Source organism: Motacilla alba, chromosome 7 (genome assembly GCF_015832195.1).
Source record: "Motacilla alba alba isolate MOTALB_02 chromosome 7, Motacilla_alba_V1.0_pri, whole genome shotgun sequence".
NCBI classification, from domain to species: domain Eukaryota; kingdom Metazoa; phylum Chordata; class Aves; order Passeriformes; family Motacillidae; genus Motacilla; species Motacilla alba.
The window spans coordinates 25,392,661-25,411,943 of record NC_052022.1 but is presented as its reverse complement, the minus strand read 5'-3'; the positions used below and the strand labels follow the sequence as shown (position 1 = coordinate 25,411,943).

General features: G+C 38.4%; 1 protein-coding gene across 3 annotated transcripts in view; it reads right to left on the bottom strand.

Moving 5' to 3' along the window:
* The window catches only part of PARD3B (par-3 family cell polarity regulator beta), a 394,146-nt gene that overhangs the window by 131,007 nt on the left and 243,856 nt on the right, over nucleotides 1-19,283 (bottom strand). For all 3 annotated transcript variants that reach the window (XM_038141819.1, XM_038141820.1, XM_038141821.1), the window contains 2 exons: nucleotides 7,328-7,534; nucleotides 6,136-6,364 (listed from right to left, as the gene is read on the bottom strand). In XM_038141819.1, the coding sequence (XP_037997747.1) occupies nucleotides 6,136-6,364; nucleotides 7,328-7,534 (436 nt within the window). The remainder of the gene's footprint in view (nucleotides 1-6,135; nucleotides 6,365-7,327; nucleotides 7,535-19,283) is intronic.

Here is a 19,283-nt window from a genome sequence, read left to right as displayed (position 1 = left end):
AATGAAAATTTTATTGTGCAAAAGGAAATCAAGGCCTCTAAATAACTCATTTGCCTCATTAACTGATGCTGTCTTTCAAATACACATCATCCATCTCAGATAATTTTGCAACTGAGAACAAAAAAAATCTAAAATAACTTTAGCCTAATTAAAACATAATTTAATCTAGTTGTGGGGGTTTTTTATCTATCAAGGTCCATATTGATTTCCAGCATGATACACAGATAAATACATTAAAAAGTTATCTACAGCACCTCTCTCCAAGAAGTCACATCTTTATTATTTGCTCCTTCTTCATCTACTGCTACCTTTTCTTCTACAACACTCAACTTCTAAGGGCAACAGAGCAGAAAAAAAAATCTCTCCATAAGTTATCATAGTGCCATACTTAATGGAAGTCAATATCTGTATATTATGCTATCTACTGTGCAATACCATTACAGGCTCAACAGTGCTGGTTGTAAAAGGTATCATTCGGAGCACAAGGCCTATAATAGTAGTAATGAAAAAAGGGTCATTTCTGTCTTCCAACTAGAATGAAAAATTAAAATCACTAAGGCACTTAGCTCAAAGGAAAATTGGCAAATTAAAGGGACAAAAAATAAAATATTCATGGCTCATATTGTGAAATGGAAGGTAAATAATTTAAGATGAACTATTATGTGGGAAATTGCACTCTTTCTGAAGAGCAAAAAGCAAATCTAACTAATACACACATATATATTCCTGCTTTCTGGGCTTGCAGTTGTATGTATACATGCACAAATATGCAAGTCATGGTTGAAGTGCAAATACTGCTGGAGGATAGACATTTTCTCACCTATACTAATTTTTAAAATATTTTATAGTCAAACAGTCGAGTTGACAAGCACTGCTTTATATGAAGAAGGTTGGTTGTATTTTCTTCCTGAGTCCAGCCTAAAATTGAAGATTGAATCAGAGAGTACTCTCCCACTGCACTCCACTTCAGCACAACTCTTTACTCCGAGTCACCAATTACATACTTGCTCTTAGATTTTTATGCCACACAAAAAAATTATGACTTCAGCCTCCTGGTCTCTGCCTGGGGGAGCTACCTATTAAAATGCCATTGGTGTGGCTGCAGTCCATTAGCTATCTTACCTTCATATCCATAAAACTGAAAGGGCTGCCCAGAATTTTTACAATCACTATCTGGAAAAGGTAGAGAGAGCCATAGACTTATGTTTATTATACTCCAGCACTGTAACAACTGCTATGGGATTAGGATACAGAACTACAGAGGTCACATTTCCCTGGTGATTTAAAGGTTCAGTCTTCTGCCAACTTAATTTAGAAATACAAAGCCTATCTTTGTTAGAAGACAGTATATTTTGATAGTTTTTCAAAGCATAGCAATTCAATAAATATAGACCACAAACTTAAAATCTGGAGTTCATCAACTAGCAAACTGAGGAATATTTTTAAAATTTATTTTACTAACCTCTTGGTTAGATCAGCTTTGCATCCTTGGTCCTAAGTGACAATACATTTTGCATTAGCGTTCAGCATCAGGGATTTCTAACACCCTGCACCGATGGGTTAATTAACTCTTCCAAAAGGCCTACAGAGCCCTCCTCACAGAGCTTTTGATAGTTCTAAGCCATGACACTACACACTACTTTTTTCCAAAGCCACAAATATGCTGTTTCACTACAGTGTTTCTCCTGAAAATACTGAACACCTTCAAAAAGAAGTACAGGGAAGCTCATTTGATGTCCAGCAGCCTTCTAAGACTCACAGTGCCTGGAGAGAATCAGTCAGCTCAATGTGAGAAAAGGGATGAGGCAAGAATTAAATGTGGCATTGTGCAATCTTGCTGCTCTTCTCTTGTACAGAACTCAGTATTATTTCTGTTCTGAAAAAGATTCAGTGTAGATGCTAGACACTAGCCTGTCCCTGAGACTGAAGTATACATTTAGTCACAGCTCCACTATTGAAAGTATTTAACGTACTTGTTTTCTTGATACACAGTATCAATTTACTGTTCAGTCTGTTGTCTAGTGGTGGGTTATTAGTGAATAATGACAGCATGATGTGACAGAAAACATCAAAAAGTAAAATACGTAAAATGCCCCTCGGCCAGTGTTACACAAAATCAGCTAAGACTCAACTTCTGTTGTTCTTTGGACAGCACATACACACCTTCAGAACTAAGGCAGGCAATATATGCCTCAGAACCAACCAAAGAAACAAAGCACTGTGCAGTCAGCACCACAGTGAAATAGTACTTGGGATTACAGGGACTTTAGCCAGTGTCATCTGCATTTCAAACCTCCAGTACATTAACCTACTTTGCCCAAATGCTACAGCCATTAATATGCTGCAGCCAAGAGTTTCAGTTAATACTGAGTGAAAAAACAGGTCTTTTAAAAAAAACCAATGATTACAAAAATAAAAGCATGATTTCTTGATGGTCTCCCTGAATCACAGTCACCTAAATAAAGCTTCAATCAAGCAAAAGCTTAGCAGGAAAGCAATCATTCTTCTTTTTGTATGTGTAAAAAAAGACCAGGAACTACAAGTAAATAGCAGCTGAGCAACAGATGAGGCACTAAGTGAAATCTGTTAGCAACTGCTAACAGCTTTGCTATTTTCTGTTGTTAAATTAAAAAAAAAAAGGCAAAAAACCAATGCAGTAGCAATTCCAATATGTTCAAAAATCTCAGATGCAAAAGACTAAAGCTCAACAATTCTTGTACTACAGCTGAATACTTGGCTTTGGTTTTAATATCTTGAAATGCTTTGTTATTGATTATGAAGCAGAAGCCAGCCAGTTCACACGGCCACTACTATCAAGGTAAAGCTTCTTACAGCTGTATGTGTGACCCAGCAAGCATAGCACAAAAATCCCATCGAAGACAAGTAGGATATTTCCAGCAGCTGTTTTAGCCTCACGTTCTACTTTCTTTTGTCCTTTACACCTGACCCCATGTCATTCACCAGAAAATGCATGTGTCTTAATTAGCACTGAGCTTTCTGGCAAGATCTCTCTTTTTCATTGTCCTTCTGGTCCTGGAGCTTTCACCACAGATGCTCAGTTCCTACTTATCTCAAGCCAATTTTGACATGGGTTCAGCAAAGTCTGTTTTTCTGTTTGGATGCATCCCACAGCACAGCAGAACCATGCAGGCACAGCTGAAATAGCTCTGAACAAAGCTGCCCAGGAACTACAACCAGCATGAATATACCAAAGTGGGGGTTCCAGCTCCCAGTAGGATTCATCACATGGTTGCTATCAGCAGACCAGTTGAAAAAATTCATTACATTGCCTGGTCCCAGGAATATATTTCCTCTTCTCACCCCTGCCACTTACTCTCATAATTTTCTTCCCTTGGCTTTAACTCTCCTGTCAGTCTAACAAAAGTTCTGTTCCTCCTTTTGGTGGTCTCATACATGAGGGATCACAGCACAACCACCACCGTACCTATAAAATGCACACTACAGATTTCCTTCTCCACCAAGCTTTCTGCTCCACTACAGTGTTTACATTACCAATGCCCCCTATGTGGCAGGTCGCCTTTCCAATTTAAATTCATCATGTCCAAAACTGGGCTAATCTCAGTTTCTAAATACTTCTCCCTACTTCTTTCTGTTAAGATACCAAGAGTTAGTAGCCACCTTGCCTGCTACAGAAGCTCACAACTTTTGTCATCTTAAACTCCTCTCTTTCCTTCCACAGATGTTCTACCAAAAAACCATGCCAGATTCATTCCCACAACGTCATAAAAAAATCTGGATGTTTCTTTCCATGCGTGTTGCTAAAATACTTATGATCCAAACCTCCTCCCCATCCTCCCTAACATTCAACCTTCACATCAGTACAAGACTCCAGTTGGAAAAAAACCTCTTGAATCTAATATTTGGTTGGTATTTGATCTGCTCTAATTTTCACTATTAGTACCCTATTATTTATTTTAAAAACATTCAGATCAATTGGTTTTGCTTTTCAAGTCATATATGCCAGTTTCCGTCTGAAAAAATACCAGCCTGGATTTGCTCATCTTGCCCAGGAAATATGATCCCAAATTATTTCATAAATGCACACTGGTTGCTCTTGTTCAAGCTCTACTTTACAGGTCTGCAGCCTTCTTTCACTTCTATCATGGCTAGTATTCCCTAATACTCTCACCTTTTCAGGAAGGAATTTCTTTTCAAGTTTTATAAATTCTGGAAAGAAATACCAACAAGGACACAGAACCTCTAAAAACCTTGCAGCTGAACTGTTACTTCTTACCTACTTGTCCTTCTCTCTTTATTACAAGATGATGCTTCCATCTTTGCTGTCTTGTAGAGATTTTCAGTGGTGTGGGATAGAAATTCCCATTCTGTGCTGCCATACAGATAAATATCAACACTGTCAGCTGGGAAGACTATCAATCTAAACCACAGACAAGGTTACGGAAAGAGCAGATGTATAAACCTTGTGTGCTACCAAAATGTGGAATATATTCTGAAAGAGGGAATCACAACAAATGGTAACCTATTGTTCCCAGCTTTGCATATTGACCATTATCAGAATTTCTGTCAACTACAATAGCTTGTTTTGGATTCTAATGTCATCCCATGTTCTTTCTGGCTCAGATATAATACCCCTGTAAGACTTTACAATTCAAACTCACAATCTGCTATGTATCTTTGATACATTAAGCAGTACTTATCCTTTTGTCAGACCTCTGTGCCACTCCCCTCCTCTTTCCCACTAATGCCAAAGAGCTAAAAAGAAGAATGAAAAGAGATATAAAGCTTAAGACACACAAGAGAGTTTTTGAAGTCACCCTCCTAATTATTTGGTTTTTTGACTACCCTTCCATGTTAAGTCCTATTTCTTTGAACAGTGTGAACACAAATGCATGTGCAATGCACAAGTGTGTGTAAACACTTCCTCTGTTTCTGAAGAGCCCATTTGAAAGTAGACTGGTATAGCCAGGTACATCTTATAAACCCTAACAACTGCTGAAATCATGCACATCCGGCACACAGGCATGCCTGTGTATTTTTGACAGCGTCTACAGAGTGTTCAAAAGTTGATAGGACAGTTGCTGATAAATGGAAGAAAGTCAGCTAAAACCTTCCATGTTAATATAACACAAGTAATTTTACTCTAGAGAACATAGTGACAGAAAGTTGTAAGGCAAGTTCATATATTATATGTCCTAATGAAGACCATGATCAGTGAATGATCTTGCAGCTGCATTTCTTAGATTACTATTTAAATGTATCCTTGCCTAAGCAATGGCTGTGTTTTTTGTATATATGAGTACTGTCTACAATACAGCATGACAAAAAACATCAACAGCAGCCTAAAGCCAATGTTAAGTGTTCAGTGCCATAGGTAACCACATGGTCCTTCAGTTTTATCTCCTCCATGTGACCAAAAATTTTCATCACATACACTGTATTGAATGCAAAGAGCTACTTCAACACTTAAATACTCTACAGAGTCAACAGGTACCGGAGGGAAGGGTGTCAGCAACCAGCGCCTGAGGCACCAGAGGTTCCAGCAAGAGCAAGGAAACAGCCTGAAGAACTCTGATGGCTCAGAGTTTACAGAGCCACAGAACAAATAGCCACCGAAGAAATCCTAACACTTGCATGCTAGGCAGGGAGGACAGTGAACTTTTGTTCACTGCAGGCAATACCTGAAGCCAAGAAGCTAAGATTTTATCATAGGTAGTGGCTTTCGGCAACTGCAAATGTTAGTAGATCTTTTGCAACAGCACAAGGAATTCTGCTCTCCCTGCAGCTTGTGAAAGGAGCAGATAAGAAAGGGAAGAGGAGGCAAAGGTCTGAGTGTGGGAGCAGGATTTGTATTACTCAGAAGTATTTCCCACAAATCCTTCCCCACCGATACATGCTTGCTTTAAGCCTAAAACCTTGAATCTTTTCTGACATATGGGAATGCATTTCAAAGGCACAAAAAGACATTTTGTCTGCCAAATGTCTTCTGCCGCAGTTGCAAGTTTGGTGTAAAAGTATAAACTGCTTTCTTTTTCAATAACATAAACATTATTTGAGTCCAAGTGAAATAATTTTTCCACTACTTTATGAGAGCATCGTTTGTTTCCTATCTTATATCGAGAATGGGTGGCTGTTTTGCTTTGTAAAATGCCATACCTCAACATGACGCCAAAGCCTTTCTTCTTTTTCTTTTCTGGATCTTCATTTTCTTCCTTCTTTTTCTTCTCTTTAATTTTAGATTTGCCCTTTTTCTTCTCTTTCTCCCTACTTTTTTTGTCTTTTTTTGCTTTGATTTCTGCATCTTCTATTTCAGGGTTCCCTGGAGGGGCAGATTCCACATTTTGAGCTTCTTGACCACAGTGAGAGCTCTTATCAGAGCCACCATCTGCACAGAATGAAAAAGAAGCAGTGAGCATGGCTACGGGCCACTGAAATGCAAACATGTGAAATGCAGCAAGAGTGTCTACAAAGAGCTCAAATGACTCACAACACTTACTCATTTAATTGAATAATTTAAAAAGCAGACTAAGCAGATCTATTGGATTCAAACAGATTTGTATTGTAAATTAAACACAGAATTATTTTAATGAATTGTTTTCTAATTATTGTTCCTGATATAAAAATCCTGATACAGTAAAGTTCTCTCAAAGTTCTCTTTGAAATCTAGCTTGTTAACCACGTGCTGGGTTTCAAACACAGAGCTTACTTCAACAAGAGATTCTGGTGACTGACAAAACTAACCTACGTAACAAAATGACTTCATTCACTCCCTGGAATCTTTTCTATTTTAGTAGCTGAACAAGAAATGGATAAAATGTACTGTCTGGCTGGAAAAGTGCCGTGTTCTTTCTGCTGGGGGGGCTCAGGATCCAAGCACTGTTTTACGCCCCATACTAAAGGAGATGTATTTCCAGACTGGGGTCTATAAAACCCATAGTGACAGAATGAGCAGCAGGGTGCTATCAATACACTGCCTTATCTACAACATGAAACAAATTTCCTGGCTGGAAAAGGGGGAATTGTAAAACAAGAGAGATAATTTTTAATGTAATCTGAAGAAAGCAGCTGCTTCTTGAAGTTGAAAAACATAATTATTTAAGGATTGAGTTCTAAATCCTCCAACCCACCCCTGCCCCAAAGGAGATCAGTGAAAGACTTTACACTAAACCCAGTCAAGGTTGGATGGGGTACTGCAAAGACAGCTCTATTCAGTGGAAGATGTGAACAGCTTTTAAAATGTGATCAGCTTCAATGGGACTAAATCACTGGCTCGTGGTGCCCTATTGAGCTGGCCCTCAGCAGTGCTAAGCGAAGGTGGCTCCCTCAGGCAGTGCCATCAGCAACATACCCTCTTCTCCATCCTCAGGTCCATCGTAAGACTTGTCAATTGCAGCTCGGAAGCTCTCATTGCATCCCCGACCCCGCACCACGTGAGGCCGGGGTCTGTGAAAAGGGAGTTCATTCTTCCTTACTTCAGCCACAGCAGTCTGAAGACTCTCAAGAGAGCTGGACTTCTTTAATCCCAGAGTAGGACCAAAATCTTTGCCAGAAGAGTCTGGAAAACAATTGGTTAAGTTTTTATACCAAAAACAACACAGAGAAATTAAACTAGTCAGGTAGATTTAATTGTGTACTTTATTACTTGGGGCCTTTGAAATAGTATGCAATCAATGTAATTTGTTCTAAAAATAACATCAAGTTAAACCTAGTTCAGCAGATATCCCCATTCAGACTTGGAGGGAATGGCACATAATTTACAGCCCCGACAAAGTGATGGGCGATAGCTTGCTTGCTTTGTGCCACTGTAAAGCCCACACCAGTGATGAGAATGGGGCTGCTTCCTCCACCTCTGCTAGTGATGTCCAACTGGACAGTGCTAACAGCCTCAAGGAGAGCATTATCTTTAGACTCACAAAAACAAACGCTGCTACACAACAAGTGTTTTGCTTTTTAGAAGGAGACAGGTTGTTTGAATGGTTGACATTTTCAAACACATTCCTTCTGAGAGAAGATACATTATTAGCTCTCTCTAAGTTTTACCCAACCTTTTTCTTCAAGCTGGAACTAGTGCTATGATACCAACATGCACAGCAGCTTTTTCAAGAAACAAGCAAAGCACATGTTAACATAAATGATGTTGCTGTTGCTGCCTGATTACAGGCTTAACAAAGCACTTCACAGAAAAAAGAGGAAATAGTGAGTGTCCCAAACCTTCTCTCTCTTTAGATGCTTGACTATATGACCCTAGAAAGGCTTTATTTTGTGGCAGCATTTGTGTTAATTAGTATTAATAAAATGATAGTGGAATAGGTAAAGAACAAAATTCAATGAATAGATGCACTCCAATCAATGAAGAAATTCACAGCTAATTTAAAAGCCTTTGTAGCATCTACTTAGTTTTTATATGGAAGAACAGTAAATGTGTCTTAGAAACACTGAGTAAGAGACTGTGCCTTGCAATATGCCTTCTATCTTTGAGAACTCAAGTGCTTTTGCTTTCAACTTTTAAGTAGTACTAACAGAAGCAACAGGAGAACACAAGAGAAGCCCTTCACCTCCATGTCCATACTGTCATGCCCGAAGGGATTCAAGGGTCACAGAAAAGACAGACATGTTAGTATGATTTGCTGTGATTTTAGCAATCCTAGAGTGCAAGTAATCCTGAACAGCATGTTCAGTGAATTCTTAAAAGTAAAAAAGCCGAGAATTGGCACCAAATAGAGACTTGTCAGTAGTGCCTACATAAAGCAATTTATACTTCCTTTACCTGCAGACTGATATGTAGCTGAAAACAAGTGGGGGATTGGGGTGTGTCTGGAGACAAACAGGTTTTGGGAACCCTGGCTACTCCATCACACAGTGCAACCTTCTTCTGTTCACTAATTGCCATTCTGGAGACTACCATTATTGACAAATTAGCAAGTGCTAAAGCAGAGTTAGAGAAATGACCTGCATAGAACATAAAGGTGCTAAAAATCACTAAAATCTTGTGCATCAGTAGGAGACACTGTGGTGCCTATCACAGGCTGAGAAGGATTAAAACCCAGGGGAAAATAACAGTGAGGAAAAAGGCCAAGTGAAAGGCACTGATCAGCAGAGAGGAAGCTCTCTCAAGTTTCAGTCACCAGCCAGCATTGGTGGGCTGTTTGGCAGGACACAGGGCACAGCAACACACTGGCAGGGCTGCTGGCCCTGGGCAGCCCAGCAAGCAGCCAGGCTGGGCTGCAAACCGAGGGCAGCCAGGGGCTGTGGTCTGGGGACCCTGCAGACCCTGCAGGCAGTGGGTCCCCAGCACTCTACTCTGGGCCTCCTGGGAGGAGCAGCCACTGGGAATGGCTTCAAGGTGACTGCAGAAGGGCTGGGCATGTCCCTGCCTCCAGCAGAGCCATGTGGGCCCATGGCTTCAGGAGGTTCAGCAGCCAGTGTTGACTCCAGACTGCTGCTACAGCTGCCTAGCAGGTCAGAAAAGTACAGAAGTGCTCACACATTCCAGTGCAAGCTGTACTACACTCAATTACTGCCCTAAGCTCCATTACCTGAAAAAATAGGTCTCAAGTTAAATGCTGGTTACAGCCTGTTTTCTATAAAGCTGAGCCAGTTCCTCAGACTGGAAGACTGCAATGTGTGAAGGCCATTCGTAAGAAAATCCAACCAACACCTGAAGTTTGGAGTGATGCACTCACGTGACACATGAGTGACATACAGCAAGCTGTGCCTCCACACACACTGGGACTCAGTCCTTAGACACCTGAGCACACTGAGGTGTCCTCATTTGTTCAAAAACTTACTAAGAACCCTTACTCACAGGTAACTATTCAACGTTCAGTTGACCCTTTCTAAGGCCGTAATAATTTGGTATGAAATCTCACTAGCAACAGTGAGAATTTTGTATTTTTTTACAATTCAGCTTTTATTCCTTTTTTCCACTCTTTCATTATAGACCTGCAGTAATCACATATTAGAGCACAGCTAAAGATACAGGAGCTAAAAAGCTTCCCTAAGCAGGGAGACCTGGCCCCTTGCTTTCTGAGCCAGCATCTATTACTGGATGCTTTCCAGAAAAATGCACAAACCTCCATAATGGACAAGGACTGCATCTCAAATTGGGAAATTTCCTTCCCCTGCCCACGCCAGTACCTTTCTCATTTCTGCAGACCTTTAGAACTGCTGTAAGCCTGAAAATACGTTTATTTATCTCATGGGTAAAAACCCCAAACCAACAAATAAATAACAAAAACCCTCTTATCTTTTACAAGTTATTAACAAGCATTTCTGGGGATACATGGTGTGTGTCTATATCTAGCCTTACCTGGATTTTTAATACAAAAACATAGTTTAACAATAAGAAACTCAGCTGCTCACTGTGTTAAAATGTTTCTTTTTATGGATTTTAAATTCTTGAGCTCTACTTTTACTGCTTCTTGTAGCCCAATGATAAAAAGCCAACTGAAGCATCCACTTTATTGTTTTTATAAATGGTGAATTACTTTATACATCTCTCCTGAATTTTTAGGAGAAAACAGCTGACATCACTACCTGCTTAGACTGGCTGAAATCAAATTGCTGGTTCTTAGATGTTATCTGTAACTGATCATCCTTTACCTGAAAGATGGTGTTACACACAGTTTAATTTTCTGCTCAATGCCAACATGGCTAACACAGATTTTTTAATTCTTAATGTACTGGTAAAAGTAAACCTGCTTTCTGCTCTTTTATTATTACTATTAGTCAGGTCTTTCCAACATTATCTTTTTCCCACATCTGCACATTCCTTTCTTTTTTTTTGTAGCCCAGCTGAAGGAAATATGCCAAAAGCAAGATGTCAATCATGAAAATCAAAGGGAAACAAATGACACAGCATTGTGGGCAATGCAAACCACCCCAAAGGCACGTACAGAGGGAATCAAAATGAAGAGAAGCCATGAATCACTGTCACTCTATATGAAATACAACTCCCAAGACACCCTAAAGAGTAAACATTTTATATATTTATCATTAACTTTATTTTCTAGATAATGTTTCTTCTTGAAAACCAAAACTACAGGAATATGCCTAAAGGAGAATACTTACAGGAACATATTTATGTGAGCTAGACTAACTTACTATTTACATTTTGAAAGACACAGTGAGTTAAAAAAAGCTATAAAGGAAAAGGAAGGGAAAACATCACTGAGACTGAGAAAATACAAAAAAAAAAAGTTGTAACAAATTATAAATAATTTGATTTTGTTTTTACCAGTGCCCTAAACACACAGAGTGCTGGTTCCTATTGCATTGCACATAGTGGAGGTTCATACGGTCCAAGAGAAGAGAAAATAGTTACGAAAACAAGGAGTGTTCTACCCTGTGGATAGAGGGATGCTGGAGAGAACATGGGACTACTTGCAGCAGGCAAACAACTGTTTGAGCACGAAGCACTGATGGTGGCTTCTTCAGTGGTAGCACACAGAGGGAGATGTGCCAACAGCTTTGAAGGCAGCAGGTACAGCTCAGTGCCTGCTCTGCTTTGGACACACACCTCCAGTAGCATTCATGATGTTCAGCTTGGCCTCACTGAACTTAGGCCTGTCCCAACCTAACAGACCAACTCCTCACTCTACATGATTGCAACATCATATGGTGACTTAAATTACTTTGTGTTCCATTCTTTCTTAACCATTTGTTTAATGTAGTTTCATTTATTTCTGGTAGGATTCACAGTATGCACAATTACAAAGGATTTTTTCCTCTCAGTTACAGTTTTATATTCAGATACTCCTTCAATCATCCACCAATTCAATGCAGAGAATGATTTAGGAAGGAGGAATCTGAAAGTCATTACATCTTTTAGCTTGTGATTTTCAAATGAAGAGCTTTAATATAACATTTCTGTAGAAAAGTCTTAGATCACATGGTAGCTTTTTCTCCAACACTAATCTATATAGGTGACATAGAAAAGATTAAGGGTTTGATGAAAAGCAAGAGAAGAATCACTATCTTGCTCTTATATATTAAAGACAAGATGCAGTTTTGCTCATTTAATACCTCAATCTAAGCATTCCAAATAATAAGCAGAAATACTGAATACAGAACAACCTCACAACTGACAGAAAAACAAAATCTAATAAAGAGAAATCAAAGCATAGGAGAATTTAACATGTTCTTTGATTGTAAGAGACAGCTACAGTCTCCAGATTTACAGGTATTTCAATCTATTTTACTACATATAATGATTGCAATTTAGCCTGCATTTGCACAAACTGCAATTTCAGCTATGAATAATGACAGACCACAATTTGGGGCCCAGAAGGTATGTAGAACCTTAGCCAGCTGAAAAGGAAATGCTTGCAATAAGGCAGCCATTAGGCAAAAAGTGAAAATGCACTATTGCCATCTTAGAAACGTATGTTGGTGTCGCTGTTTTCTACAGTCTTATCACAAACAACAACGCTGCAATGAAACGTGCTACTATTTCAAAAAGAATATGTATGGCATTAAACATCTCAAAAATGCTAACAAGTTTCCCAGCGCAACAATATTAAAGCTAAGAATTAGAAGCAAAGGCAGAGGTTCAAGCAAAAGCCTCAGTGAAGGGGCAAGTGCACTTCCCAGCGCACGTGCTAAATGTCAGACAAAATGCAGCCAAGCCTGTCTTTGCATAGAAACCTTGTGATCTTATCTGCTGAAATAATTATTTTTCTGCATCTGGTTACAGAAGTCTACCCTCTCACAAAACCTTCCAGTTCACAGTATAGCTCTGCATCCAGTGCAGTTTTCCTAGACATCTGAATCCCTCTTTCTCCAGCAGAGTAGTGCCCTCCCTCTAGTTGGTGCAAACTGAAGCACTTGCCCTCCAAACAGGTCCCAATTTAAATCAAGCTTCTTCTCTCATACAAAGCAGGAGCTTTCTTCTCAAGGGTATTTATGTATAAACTGACTTGAGATATAGGTGTTACAACCTGCTAGAGGAAAACTGCAATAGGAGAAGAAATGCAGACAGGAAAAATTCCAGTTTTAAAAAATAGGATTCCCCAGTGGTTTCAGGCACCTTGTAAATTGATCGGTCTGGAACAGAGTAGTAGCAAAAAAATTCCAGTGCCCTGTGATTGCTTTATTTCTACTTCCACACCTGCCCTCTGAAAAGGTCAAACATTTAAATCCAGCTTTAAAAGATTGGGAAATGTGACACTTTCTGAGACTAATTGATATAAATTATGCTTCTCAAACTAAACCAACATTTTTGTTCCCAGGCCAAAGTTTAACATGAAGTAAAGAGTCCCTGCACTAATATTTAAACAAAGTCACTTCTGACAGTATGAGGCTAGCATCTAGAGTGTTACCTTTGATCTGTGGGACAGATGGGGAAACTTCTTTAGTACTAGAACAGAAGAAAGCAAGCCAAAACTTACATTAAAATCACGGTTATGATCTATTTTGTTAAGTCTTAAGCCTGCTTTGAAATAAACTGCTGAATTATTACTCAATCTTAGTCATCAAGCCTGAAATAATATTTTTAAAAATTACTAATTTAAATCAGAAGCAGCTAATTAGAAGAATGCAAGAAATTCATATTAAGCTTTGTGTTTACATCACTAATCTAAAGCTTTTTTGAGTTCTTTACATGTAAATGCAGAAAGAAATTTGAAACAATCCTATTATTTATAATTCAAAGAGTGGTATGTTATTTTTATGCATCAATTTTTGGCCTGGCCACATTTTTATAAATACTTACATAAGCCCCATATTAAAGATTGCTTTAAGTGTTGTTTGGTGATTAATTTAGGCTAATGAAACAATGAAGCTGATTATTGTAAAAAAAAAAAAAAAAGAAAAAGAAAAAAGAAAAAAAGCCAAGGTAGCAAAGGAAAATATATTTCAATATCAGCAATTTAACTTCCAATTAAAAAAAAATCTTCCTTATCTGTGAACATTAAGACTAAGAAAAGAAAGAAGTTTAACAAAATAACCAGGAAAAGAATACTTTCTGCTAATCATGGCATTGCTTTTGTACCTGCCCATACTTTAATCAGTGAATCCTACATGCCTGAGATATTTATGAGCTCTTTTTATTGCTAACCCCACCACCACGGAGCTGCCCAACAGCCGCTCTAATTTAAGATGCTCTAAATATTGTTGCCATGGGTGACACATGAACATGGAGTAAGGCAAAGCTCTGCTAATAAAAAGGCTTTCACAGCATTTCAGTCCTCGCTCATAAGTAAAGTTAAAATTTATGGCTTTTAAAATACTGGATCTGAGAGAGGTCAGGTTAAATGGCTGCAAGTAATAAAAGGAATCAATATGCCACAGCATCTGAAGCAGCCAGCAAACTAAATAAACACTTCATCCAAATCCACTTGGCCCTGAATTAAAAGAACATAAAATACTGTATTTATTTTGTTTGCCCTCCACTAGCCTGTAGTTTGCATCACTACATCCACTAGAATTCTACACAGAGCAAGCAACAAGCATATGTTGGCCAAATAGCAATTAAACTGTGTGTCAAGGCTAGGAGCAATTAACTGGGCATTAACCTTATCAGGGAAGCACTGCTGGATTAGCCAGCTACAAACAGGCAAACATCTCAGTCTGGGAAGATTCTGCAACATGTATTTACAAAAGCTTCAGAGGACTCAGACTCTCTGTCTCAGGCCCATACAGAGTGAACGAGCCATTTCCAGTAATAACCCTTAATTCATAAGCCCTGAACAAAACCAGAATCACCTTTCCCAGTGATTAGTGTGTCCTATTAGCATAGGAATGCAAAACAATTTGTTCCTTACAGCACTTTAAAATAAAGCAGACCAAATGAAGTAGTGAATTGTACCTTTCACTCCTCATCTACATTTGGTTTGATTTATAGATTGAATTCCAGGAGAATTTATGAAAATCTATTTTCTTCTGTTGATCTTTTTGTATTTCAAAGGAAAGTGCATAGGTTACTTCTCAGTTTAAGAAACTAATGCACGTTTTGCTTGAAGTTGCCAGCAGACAACCTATAAAGAAGGTAGACATACACCTATAATCAATCTATCTCTATTAAAACACAAACACAAAGGCCGTTCACAAAGTCATGCACATTTTTGAAATTGCTTTGTTTATGAGTTCAATAATATTTGTCTTCAAACAGTTTTGAAAAGTTCATTTCAAAAATCCAACTCTTAAATGGGAATATGCAGAATTTTGTCAAACCGAAGAGAAAGAGTTATTCGACATCCGACATGGCTGAGACTCAAAATCCCTACAGAATCTGAAAGGATTATGAAGGTTTTCAGGAAAAGTCCTCAGCAAAGGTTCCTTTATATTTCCTACTGAGATTTTTAAGATCATTTCAATGCTTATAAAGTTGATAGCAGTATTTTATTACAGTTTCCTCAAAGCTGAATCCATAGTTGTACTGATACTGGGACTTCAACTAAGCTTCATTTTATATGCTTCAAATTTTTTTCTCTTTTTTTCTCCTCAAACCATTCTCTGTACCAAAACGTCTTCACTCGTGCTCATTACGGAGATGAAGATTATTTTTAGAAAAACAAGAAGCTTCAAAGAATACGGCTCCCTCTTTCCACATCAGAATAAACTGAAGTGGGAAAAATTCTTCCATCTGGATAGTAATTTTTCCCCCCTCTATTCACCAATAACTCAAAAGGGACTGAAAGGAAACCTTTCAAGCTTTGTGTGCAAGTACGCTGTGAACCAGATCCTCCACGGCAACTTTTAGGAAGGAAAGCTCACTTTCCACATCTACATTCCATGTTCTTCTAACATTAGCTGGATCTGCATAAACTTGTATTTTCAAGACCTTCTTCCACAAAACTGAGTCCTTATGAAAAACAAGTCAAATTCATGGACGTAATGGCAAGGGAGTTTTCCTTTAAAGAGCTCCAGCAAAGTATTTTGCTAAACTATTCTGTAGTGTGCAGACACAGACTCACACCCAGTAACATATGGCTGTCTTCTGAGTTTTTACCAGGCATGAGTCACAACTGGATTACACTATTACATTCCCAGCCTTGCTTAGAAAACCCCCAAACCCAACAAAATACTACTTCAGCCATACTAGTTAACTTTAAGGCCTAGTCTGTACAATTTACTGCATTATACTTTATAAATGTTTTAGCATCTGTAAGAGGTTTGCAGCTCCCTTGCTAGGTATGTCATGATGTGTCATTTTAATGGAAAGGTTGCATTTAAAAAAGAATACTGACAAGAATAAAAGATATCCTAAATAAAGACCATTTCATAAATCTGTTTTTTGGAAACTCGTTACCATCTTAGATGTTTAACAAATGTACACCTAGCCTTTAATATCCCCCAGGGAAAAGGGAACCTCCTCAGACCTCTAAGTTTAGTTTTTCCTGCAGCAATTTTCAGTATTCTCAAGATGATATGCTATTAATTACCAAGTTATGTATTTAGGATCTTTTCAATATTCAGTTCTGCATTGGTACAATGTGTTTAAATTGCAAATTAGAAAAAACAATAGAATTGCTGCATGGAACAACTTAGAATATGATTTAAACAGCAAATCAATACAAACTTTTCTTACCCATTTGCCACACCTGTGTACAAAAGACATTCCTCTGTTCCCTTTCACTAACCCAATAAATGGAGAGTACACGTGAAGTGTAATGGACACACATATGTGCCATGCACCCACATAATGAGGCACCAGACTGCAGAAACATGGTCTCAAAACAGGAGAAAGCGCCATTCCAATTCTTCTTGGTGATGTCTCTTATCAACCAATGCAGACATTTCTGAAGGAATTACTCAACTTCCTATCCTAAATTATGATCAAATATTCTAAATGTCTTCAGGATGGTAAGCAGCAGCCCCAGTGATGCTGCAACCAGGACAGCTTGGCTAAGCACAGTCAAATGACATTTTAATACAGACAAACCCATAGCATATCTTAGAAAAATAAAAGTTTCCTTTAAGCTGGGATTCAATATTACCAGAAAAGACATCATTCTGCTCAGTGATCCCATACAATCTTGAAGAACAAACCACAGTCTAGCTACAGGTAGATCAAGATAATCCAGTCCTTGGATAACCAGATGCTTAATCAACTCTGTCAGAAAACTGCTACAGTGCCATGGATCAGGTGCAAAACTCAGAGCCCACATTCATCTACTTCAGCTACTTGCTGGTTGGATCCTTGGATGAAATTTCAAAATCTTGTATTACAAAGGCAATTTTTTCTGCAGAAACAAGCAAGTTTTTTAAATAGACAGCAATCCAATCAAAATGCATCAGTACAGTGAAATATCCTAAATTAACACCGAACTCTAATCTTCATGTGGAACAGTTGACAGCAACTGCAATTTTCAAGAGCCTTAATCCAAGATCGAGGCCTAACTATGCTCAAGGGACTCCAGAAGTAGGACAGGTAGATTAATTTTCAGTCTGGTTCAAGCCTGGTGACCAGATCCTCAGCTGGAGTAAATGAACACTTTTCCACTTTTGTCTGCTATCTGGTACCAGCCTGTATCTGTCTTTTGATCACTGTACTCAGCATGTGCCACATTTTGGCATTACATCCCTGCCCACAGAGAGGACTGCAACAATCACTCATTTTACCCAAGTTACAGCATGAGTGTCAGATGTTAGTAAGTCCAGCCTGTAGTGGATTCAAAGTAGTGAACTGCAGATTAAAAAAAGCTTTTTGTTATTTTAACAATCCAGAAAGCCATCGTCGGCTACACCATGGTTTTGCTAAAAGAGTAAGAAGAAACAAATGGGTTCATGTGCCTTTCAAGAGGAACCTGTTCACTCTTTGAAAGCACTGTTTTCACTTAGTTCAAGTAATCAAATGTCTGGAAAGAAGTTAATAGCTTTAGAAGTATAAAAAGCAGAAAGATGCATCATCATAGATTACCAGCAATTTTGAAACATTACTTCATCCTTTAAACACATCATCATGTCTGCATTCTGAGGCAAGAGCATCTCTGCCAACTGTAGTTCACAAGAATAGTTTGTTGCAGTATTTCCCCTGGGTTATTTTTTATCTTGTATGTCCATCTGGTGAGTACAGTCCAGTAAAAAAAAAAAAAAAGTTAAAATAATTAGGAAGACACCCACATTACAGATTTTTACTGTGTTCTTTTTCTAACTCTACAGCATTAAAAAAAATAAGAAATATTAAGATATTAAAAAAACCCCTCACGCTTTCCAACCAGTGTGCTTTGATTTTTTCTTTTTCTTACACTAAGTACTGGTTTCTTCCTTTACTGATGTTGTACTGGGTTTTTGGTCAAGATTGATGGAATCCATCGAAATATGCCAGATAATGCTAACTTCTGAAAGAGGAATCTGCAAATCCTTAATCACAGCTTTGGTTTTCTTTGAGCCTGACAGTTTACTTTAGGAGGGCCTGACCTCTAGGCAGAGCACCTTCATGGAGTCAAAGCAGTGACATTAATGTGCCAGGCAGGAGTTACTGTTGATCATCACCCAACCAGGACATAAATGTGTGTTCAAGAAAATGCTGTCAGATATACAGCACACACAAATAGAAAGGACTGGTATTTTTATTAACCTTTTCCTGTTAGGCTTATTTGAGATTTAGCCAGTAAAAGGTTTTCAACTTCCAATATGATATTGCAGATGACATACTGCCATTTAATACCCTGAATCATTTGCAACAATATCTTCCTTTCTATAGTAATCTCATTTTGAATTTTATATTTTCTTTTTTTAATACTTGAAGGATAGCACATTGATATCTCTTTGCCCCTAAAACACAGATATTGTCTACATTTTACTTACAAAGGAAGGCAAATACATTTGGCTGTATAGAGTCATACAACAAAGTTATAACAATTCATTCTTTGCAAACACATCACTTCTCCACTCATGCTATGGCCATCTAAAGAAATAGAAACCTCTGCTTGTGTTATAAGTCCAGTACCTTTTTTAAACTAAATAACAAATATCAGTTATATTCTTGAGATCATAAGCTTTTGCTCCAGCTGCAATAAATGTCAGTTTCATAAACATCAAGAACAAAAATTTTGAACAATGTCACAGATATTAAGCAGCTCTGCCAGATTTCTCTAGCATTTCCATGAGAATGCTGTGGGAGACAGTTTCAAAGGCCTTTCTGAAGTCCAAATAGACAACAACCACAGCCTTTCCCATATCCACCAGGTGGGTCACCTGGTCATAGAAGGAGATCAGGTTGGTCAAACACGACCTACTCCTCCTAAATCCATGCTGACTGGGTCTGATTCCCTAGCCATCCTGTAAATGTTGTGTGATTACACTCAGTATAAACTGCTCCATTACCTTACTGGGAACTGAGGTGAGGCTAACTGGCCTAT